Below are 9,506 nucleotides of genomic sequence, written 5' to 3'. Positions count from 1 at the left end.
ACCCTACATGTGTCAGAGAACCGGGCTTTACTGGGCTTTCAGTCGTTTGTTTTTCAGGAGTTGAGTTTTCTTTGTGAGGTGCCTCTGGGTGTACAGGACTCTCCAGCTAAGCACAGTAGTCATTTATACCATCCAGGAATTCCTAAGATACTCCTACAATCGGAGGTTTTTAGAAGCAGAGTGTTCAGTAGGACAACCTTAGACATTTGTGCAATAAGGTATACAGAAGCGCTCAGTGTAGTGTGTGCTGAACATGCCAGGTGTTCTTTGAGGCCTGGGAATTGGGCTTCATGCAGCTTCGTGTCCTGTAGTTTTGTTTGTTCTACGATTGCACTGCACTCTGTCTGCAGTCTGTGGGAGTGTGTGTCACAGTCTGCTCAGCAACACAGTGACCTGTACCAGGCTGTAACCTCCTCTTTGTTTTACTATTTCTTGATATTCTCCACTTCCTAGCATAAGCAAAATGGACAATCTGTACCTTTTATCAAATGAAAGGAATTGGAATTTTTACTGAGGTCAGGTTGTTCTGGATAAAATTTATGAAAGAAATATAAGACATCTTTTAATTCAAGAAAATTATAATAGAAAATTAAAAGAGAATCAGTAGAAGGAACAGAAATGATTAACTGTGTTGAATATGGTTGTTATATAATGGAGGTCAGATGTGTTATTCCATAAAGGAGATCAGAAATCAGGTCTAAGAATGTGCTCTCACACGTCTCTTTTATTTGGTATTTGAACATCTTGTTCCAGTGACAGAGATAGATAGGATGGCGAGAGAATTGGTATTGGTCTCGCCTTCTGCTTTTTACGGCTCCATGCAGAATGACAGAGAGGTATCGGCCATCTTTTTCTCATAATCTTCATTGAATTTCTTGTTCTGAGCCACAGTGAACTGATTTTTCCAATCTCCTATGATTCCTATAAAAAGTAATGTACAGATATTCAATGACATTTTCATGAAATGTGACCACTTTGGGTTTAGTCATTTTCATCTCAGTGTGTAAAGAGAGGAAATGCTTATCTAGATATTAGCTGATTGTCCTCCTGACCGTGCAGTGAGAATGCAGACACCATCACTCTGTTCCATAGATAAGGTATTTGTAAAGTGAAAGCTTTGTTCTGAAATATTTGGCAAGCCACTGTAATCTACACCATAGATTCCCTAAATCTCTGTCCTACACCAATAGGCATTCTGATCTACCTGTACTTTTATGAACTTTGTTTAAGTTAAAGGATCTTAAGTCGTATTTTCTGACCCTTTCATCAGAGGCCAGCTGGGGGTCCAATGTGAGTTGAGTAACTGCGCCTTCTGCCAGTCCAGGCAGAGGTCCTAGTGCTGACTCAGGTGTTCAGCTGGACACAATGGTGAATTCTGCTTTCTGTCTAAATCCTCAGTGCTATCAATAGATGATTCAGTTAGCATAATGGGCTATGAAAGAATGGTACAGTTGGTTAAATTTGCGTCATGCTTATGCAATGCTCTTGTTGCTAAGGGTGATGAGTTTCAACACATAGTGACCCTGTATAGGGGTTTCAATGTTGTAAATCTTTTTATTTTTATTTTGGTATTTTTTTTTTTTAAGTTTTTATTGTGAATTGAGTGAAAGTTTACAGGGCAGATCATCAGTTTTACATTTAACAGATCATATACCTTGTTTCATTACAATGATTATAATCCCCTCCATGTACCATCAGATAACAGTGTTTCTCTCTATTCACTTTGCTCCTTTTTTTAAAAAATTACTCAGGCATATGTAATAATTTATACCAACAAAGGGCACATTCTGCAGGTCTGCCTCCTGGCCACCAGCTCTTAGTCCCTTTCTTCCCATGAATCTAGAGTCCTCAGCTGCTTCATCTTTCCATGTCCCCATCTCTGCCTCCATCACTGGTGACGCTGCTTCTCTGGATGAAGTCCCGCATTCCGCTTATGCTCTTCTCCCTTGATGGTCCTTGGGTCCTTTGTTTCTGGACCGTAAGATTAACTACTCTTCCATTTTTGTTACAAAACTTCTACCTTTACAGTTGTGACAGTCATAATTAGTCATGATGGCAATTACTATTGAATCGTAAGAATCTTATCCTCATCTCTTCTCACCAGACCCATCTAGACAGTATGAAAACTATTCAGTGGGGATTCTTTCTTCCTCCACACACTCTTAAACTAAACTCCCTCTTGAAACCTTGTAAGCCAGTCACTTTTTGCCTTTATCGCCCTCTCATTTTAGGTAGCCAATGTCTAAGTTGACCGTCCCTATCTACCCTGTGTACAGAGGGGATAGCATTGATACTTGATGTGAAGACTCCTTCCTTCTCTGTTGGTATTTAGATTTACTTCGTCTATGAGTATAGGTCAAGTTCATCAAATTGTAGCAGTTTACCCTTGTTTCCTTTATCAAAGATGGTTTTGTTCTCTCTCTCCTTCTTTTTTTTTAATCTTCCTCTAGTCGAGTTCTGATAATCAAGCCATCCAGAATAGGTCAAATGGGTACTGTCTGCAAGTTTGGGTGTTCTTGTGCGTCTTGCCTCACTTCATATCAGCTGGATGCTTCACTCTCAGCTCTACCCCTCTGTGGCTATGTCCCTGTCCATGGGCTCAAGTGTCCCCAGGTCTCACCACACTTTGGACCAACCAGCCCTTTCTCTTCTCTCTCTCATCTCCAGGTCAAGGGTAGTCAATGGACTGTGGTTGAACTCAGCCCATTTCTTCACTGCTGCCTTTCCCCCTCTTCCACTCACCAGTAGACCACTGTGGTCACCAGCAAGCTTACATGCCTGCTCATGTGTTCCCTTTGAGTTTCAGTCTTAGAGAGGAGAAGGCTGTAAATCTTCATGGAAGCAGAGAGCCTCATCTTTATCCCATTGAGTGACTCGTGGGCTCAAACCACCAAACGTATGGGCAGCAGTCAAGTGCTTATTCAATAGGCTTTTTCTCCCAGTGCTCAGAGACCCTGTGTTGTTGTTTGTTGCTAAGGTGCCATTGAGTTGATTCTAACTTCCAGTGACCTTATGCACAAAGAACGAAACAACTGTTCCGCTCTGCGCCATCCTCATTACGGTTGCTGTGCTTCAGTCTGTGGCTGCTGCCCTTGTGTCAGTCCATCTTATTGGGGGTCTTCCTCTTTTTGATGACCCTCCACTTTACCCAGCATGATGTCCTTCTCCAGGGACTGGTCCTTTCTGACAACATGTCTGAAATATGAGAGATGAAGTCTTGTCATCGTGGCTTTTCAGGAACACTCTGGCTCACTTCTTCCAGCACCGTTTCGTTGGTTCTTCTCGAAGTCCATGGTACTTTCAGTATTCTCCTCCAACACCATAATGCAAATGGATCAATTCTTCTGTGTGTGATATACCTTATTCATTGCCCAACCTTCACATGCATATGAGCCTATTGAAAATACCATGGCTTGGGTCAGGCATACCTTTGTCCTCAAAATGACGTCTTTGCTCTTAAACACTTTATAGAAGTCTTGTGTGCAAATTTGCTTAATGCAATATGCCATTTGATTTCTTGTCTGCTTCTTCCATGAGTGTTAATTATAGATCTGAGCAAATTGAAGTCCTTTACAATTCCAATCTTTTCTCCATTTATCATGATATTGTTGATTGGTCCAGTGGTGAGGATTTTTGTGTTCATGACATTGAGGTGCAATCCATACTGAAGGCTGTGATCTTAGATCTTCATCAGTAAGCATTTTAAATCCTCTTCACTTTAAGCAAGCAAGATTGTATCATCTGCATATCACAGGTTAATGAATTTTCCTCCAATCATCATGCCTGACTCTTTTTCATATAATCTAACTTCTCATATTATGTGCTCAGCAAACAGTTTGAGTAAGTATGGTGAAAGACTATATCCCTGGTGCATACATAACCTGATTTTAAGCCATTCAGTATCCTCTTACTCTGTTTGAATTACTGTGTTGTGGTCTATGTACAGTTTTCTCATGAGGATAATCAAATGTTCTGGAGTGCCCATTCACAATGTTATCCATAGCTTGTAATGATCTACACAGTCAATAAAGCACTGGTGTTCTCTGCTTTCAGCCAAGATCTCCGCAGTTCCACATCCTTTCTGAATCCGGCTTGAGTTTCTGCTACTTCTCTGCCAATGTATTATCATAGACATTTAAAAAATATATCTTTACCAACATTTTACTTGCATGTGATTTTAATGATATTGTCGGATGATTTCTGCATTTGATTGGGCACAAATATGGATGGTTTCCAGTCAGTTGGCCAGGTAACTGTCTCCCAAATTGTTTGGCATAGATAAATGAGCTCCTCAGTGCTGTGTCAGTTTGTTGAAAGATTTCAATCTGCATTTTGTCAGTTCCTTGTTGTTGTTGTTGTTAGGTGCCATCGAGTCGATGACGACTCATCATGACATTATGCACAGCAGAAGGAAACACTGCCCGATCCTGAGCCAACCTCACAATTGTTGCCATGCTTGACCCCATCGATGCTGCCACTTGGCCAGTCCATCTCACTGGGGGTCTTCCTCTTTTTCCCTGACCCTCCATCTTACCAAACATGATATCCTTCTCCAGTGACTAGTCCCTCCTGATAACTTGTCTGAGCTATGAGAGATGAAGTTTGGCCATCCTGGCCTCCAAGGAGCACTCTGGCTGCACTTCTTCCAACACAGATCTGTTGGTTCTATGGGCAGCTCATGGCACTTTCAATATTCTCCTCCGACACCATAACTCAAATGCATCAATTCTTCTACGATCTTCCTCAGTATGTGGGGCCTGGTTTTTTTTTGCCCGTATCTTATGTGCTGCTTGGACTTCTTCCTTCAGCCCCAGCAGTTCTTGATCATATGCTACCTGTTGAAAGGGTTGAACAGTGACCATTTGTTTTTGGTACAGTTACTCTTTGAATAATTTCCATCTTCTTTTTATTCTTTCTGCACCATTCAATATTTTGCCCATGGAGTCCTTCAATATAGCAAATTGAGGCTTGAATTATTTCCTCAGTACTTTGAGCTTGAGAAATGCTGAATATGTTCTTCCCTTTTGGTTTTCTAACTCTACGTTTTTGTATATTTCATTATAATGTTTGGCTTTGTCTTCTCGAACTGCTCTTTGAAATTTTCTGTTCAGTTTTTTGACTTCCTCATTTCTTCCATTTGCTTTAACATCTCTTTGCTGGAAAGCAAGTTTCAGAGTGTCTTTTGACATCTATTTTGGTCTTTTCCTTCTGTCTTGTATTTTTAACGATCTTTTGCTTTCATCTTGTATGATGTTCTTGGTGGCATCCCACAACTCTCTGGTCTTGGGTCTTTAGTGTCTAATACATCAGATCTGTTCTTCAGATGATCTCTAAATTCAGGTGGGATATATACAAGGTCATATTTTGGCTCTCATGGACTTGTTTTAATTTTCTTCAGGTTTAGCCAGAATTTGCATATGAGTAATTGATGGTCTACCCTGGACTTGCTTTGGCTGATGATATGGAGCTTTTCCACTGTCTTTTCCCACAGATGTAGTCAATTTGATTTCTGTGTTTTCCATCTGGTGATGTCCGTGTGGACAGTCATCTTTTATGTTGTTTAAAATAGTTTTTTTTTTCAGTGAAGAAGTCATTGGTCCTGCCAAGTTCTATCATGCTATCTCCAGCATCATTTCTAACACCAAGCCTGTATTTTCTACCTGCTGACCCTTCCTCTTTGTTTCCAGCCTTCTCATTCCAATTACCAGTAATTGTCAGTACATCTTGATTGCATGTTTCATCAATTTCAGACTGAAGAAGTAGGGAGAATTATTCATTTTCCTAATCACTTGCTTTCATTGTTAGTACATAAATTTGAATATTAATGGTATTAACTGGTTTTCCCTGTCGCTGTATGGGCATCCTATCACAGATAGCTTTGTGTTTTATGATAGACCTTGGAATGTTCATTTTGATGATGAATGAAATACCATTCATCTTGAATTGATCAATTCAGACATCATAAACCATGTGATTATCAAATTCAAAATGGCCAATGTCTTTCCATTTCAGCTCACTAATGTATAGCTCTTTTGGGTTCCATTTCATTTTTGGCAACTTCCTATTTTCCTAGATTCACACCATCCATGTTCTATTATTAATGAGTGTTTGCAGCTCTTTCTCCTTATTCTGAGCTGTGCCCCATCAGCAAATGAAGGTCCCGAAAGCTTGCTCCCCTCGTGTCATCATGGTCAACACTACTGTGATGGGGCAGCTCTTACCCTGTTGCATTTTGAGTGCTTTCCAACTTGAGAGGCTCATCTTCTGGCACAATATCTGATAATATTCTGGTCCTATTCACTAAAATTTCATTTTCAGGCTGTATATTTTCCAATGTTCTGCTGATATTCATAAAGTTTACAGTGGCTAAACATTCAGAAATGATCCGCCTCTCCTTCTCCCTAGTCTAAGTCTGACAGCGCCACTGACACTGTCCACCAGGGCTGAACCTGCTGCTCTGTAAACTACCGGTGACAGAGCAGCTGGCATCACAGCAACTGGCAAACCATCACAGTACCACAAACTGCAGAGGAATCCTGGCCGAGAGCCGATGGTGGTGGTGGTATGCTGTGGAGTTGCTTCCAACTCATAGTGACCCTGTATATGGTTTCCGAGACTATAAATGTTTATGGGCTCAGAAAGCCTCATCTTCCACAGAAACCCTGGTAGTTTTGAACTGCTGACCTTTAGATTAGCAGCCTGGCTCATCACCACTATCTACTAGACCCCCTTAGAGACCCTATAGCAAGCTAGTTTTCTCCTGATTGCTTATCTAATTTGATTTACTTAAGTTCTTTAGAGCTGTGTAATGTTATTTTCTTGTGTGAAATTTATATTTGCAGTATTAAGGGATAGCATAAGCATATCATTTATCAGATGATACCATTGTATTGAATGACATGTTATTAAAAGATTAGACTAAGTGATGGTAAACTAGACAATTTCTCCCTTGAGCTTTTTTTTTTTGGAAAACAAAAGGCACTAGGATCTTTTTCTTTCTATAATGTTTACAACTTCACAGTAAAGTGTTGCTTCCATGTGATCATACTGGACTAGAGCAGGGTTGATGCTGGCCTGGAGGCGCAGGGTCTTACTTCTGCCTGGTTCCACTGAGTTACTGTGCCAATTTGGTCATTACCTATGAGGGCGTGACACTGGATTAAGCCATCTGCAAGTGATCAAAGTGATCACTTCGAGCCCTTGAGACCCATGACCTCAAACTATTGTTCTCCGGGATGTGTTGGTGGGAAAACAAGCTTTGTGGAGATTAGCTGCTTTTATTTGAAAGAAGGTTTTGTGGTCAAATATAATTCTGAAGCTTTGGTTGGGTTAAATGAAGTTAAACCAGTTTCTTTCCAGACACATTAATATGCTTAGAAACTTCAAACAGAGTACTGGGAAAGGTATCTAGAATCTTCCAAACATATCTGACCATCAATCCAGTGTTTCATGCAGTATTTGTTGGGAAGACTTCAGGAAACACTATATAGAGGTTTTTCTGCCTTTGACAGAAAACAATTTACGTGTTGATATTGCTATTTCTAGTATCAGAGAAATGGTAAAAAGAATGTGCACATTACCTTTCCTCATGAATGGAGAAATGGCGTGATTCAGTTTCTTGTCATTTGTGTAGTTGGTCATGGGATTCGTTTTCATCATATCAAATGAAGTGTTATAGACAATTTTGTCTAAAATCTCTTCTTTTGTGTTCTTCCCTAGGAATTCCATCACCTTTCTAATTTCACGTTTTCTATCCTGTTGTAGAATAGAATAAAAGAAAACTGTTTAGCTAAGAGACAAATATTGTTGGTGGTGTTGTTAGGTGCCATCGAGTCGGTACCGACCCATAGCAACCTGATGCACAGCAGAATGAAACACTGCCTGATCCTGGGCCAGCCTCACTACTGTTGCCACACTTGAGTCCATTGATGCTGCCACTTGGCTAATCCATTTTGTTCGGGGTCTTCCTCTTTTTCTCTGACCCTCCACCTTACCAAACATGATGTCCTTCTCCAGTGACTTGTCCCTCCTGACAATATGTCTGAAATATGAGAGGCGAAGTTTGGCCATCTTGGCCTCCAAGGAGCACTATGGCTGCACTTCTTCCAAAATGGATCTGTTGGTTCTTTTGGCAGCCCATGGCACTTACAATATTCTCCTCCAACACCATAACTCACGACCATCAATTCTTCTATGGTCTTCCTTATTCATTGTCCAACTTTCGCATGCACATGAGGTTATTGAAAATACCATGGCTTGGGTCAGGTGTACCTTAGTCCTCAAGCTGATACCTTTGCTCTTCATCACTTTAAAAAGGTCTTGTGCAGCAGATTTGCCTAATGCAGTATGTGGTTTGATTTCTTGACTGCTGCTTCCTTGAGTGTTGATCGTTGGTCCAAGAAGAACGAAATTCTTGACAACTTTAATATTTTTCCCATTGATAAGAACGTTGTTTATTGGTCCAGTGGTGAGGATTTTTGTGTTCTTGATATTGACATGTAATCCATATCAAAGGCTGTGCTTTTTGATCTTCATCAGTAAATGTTTTAAGTCTTCTTCACTTTCAGCAAGCAAAGTTGTATCATCTGCATATTGCAGGTTGTTAATGAGTCTTCATCCAATCCTGATGGTTCGTTTTTCTTCATAGAACCCAGCTTCTTGTATTATTTGCTCAGCACACAGGTTGAATAAGTATGGTGAAAGAATACAATCTTGTCGCACACCTTTCTTAATTTTAAACCATTCAGTCTTTCCATGTTCTGTTCAAACAACTGCCTCTTGGTCCAGGTGCCGAGTCCTCATGAGCACATTTAAGTGTTCCGGAATACTCCTACTTCACATTGTTGTCCATAGCTTGTCATGATCCGTACAATGAAAGCCTTTGCATAGTCAGTAAAGCACAGTAACATCTTTCTGATATTCTCTGCTTTCAGCCAAGATCCATCAGACATCAGCAGTGTTATCCCTCGTTCCACACAGCCTCTTCTGAATCCAGCTTGAATCTTTGGAAGTTCTCTGTCAATGTAAAATTGTAGCCATTTCTGTATTACTTTTAGCAAAACTTTACTCGCAAGGGATATCAAAGAGATTGTCCGATGATTTCCGCATTCCATTGGGTCACTTTTCTTTGGAATGGGCACAAGTATGGATCTCTTCCAATCAGTCGGCCAGACAGTTGTTTTCCAAATTTCTTGCCATAGATGAGTGAGGGCCTCCTGTGCCACCTAACTTTCTTGAAATATTTCAATTGTTATTCTTTGCCAATTCCTTCAATGCACCTTGGACTTCCTTCTTCAGTATCACTGGCTCTTGATCATATGCTACCTCTTGAAACAGTTGAACATCAACCATTTCCTTTTGGTACAGTGACTTTGTGTATTCCTTCCATCCTCTCTTTTTTTATTTTTTTTATTTAAGGTTTTTATTGTGGATTGAGTGAAAGTTTACAGGGCACATCATCAGTTTCACATTCAACAATTCATATAACTTGTTTCATTACATTGATT

The 9,506-nt window shown here is 40.3% G+C and overlaps 1 protein-coding gene across 1 annotated transcript in view; it reads right to left on the bottom strand.

Moving 5' to 3' along the window:
- Window positions 1–808: 808 nt before the first annotated feature.
- The window catches only part of SULT1C4 (sulfotransferase family, cytosolic, 1C, member 4), a 37,217-nt gene continuing 28,519 nt past the window's right edge, over window positions 809–9,506 (bottom strand). The window contains exons 6-7 of the mRNA XM_006873044.1: window positions 7,581–7,755; window positions 809–921 (exon numbers count right to left, since the gene is read on the bottom strand). Of these exons, the coding sequence (XP_006873106.1) occupies window positions 809–921; window positions 7,581–7,755 (288 nt within the window). The remainder of the gene's footprint in view (window positions 922–7,580; window positions 7,756–9,506) is intronic.

Source organism: Chrysochloris asiatica, unplaced genomic scaffold (assembly GCF_000296735.1).
Source record: "Chrysochloris asiatica unplaced genomic scaffold, ChrAsi1.0 scaffold00220, whole genome shotgun sequence".
Lineage (NCBI taxonomy): Eukaryota > Metazoa > Chordata > Mammalia > Afrosoricida > Chrysochloridae > Chrysochloris > Chrysochloris asiatica.
This window is presented reverse-complemented; position numbering and strand designations above follow the sequence as displayed.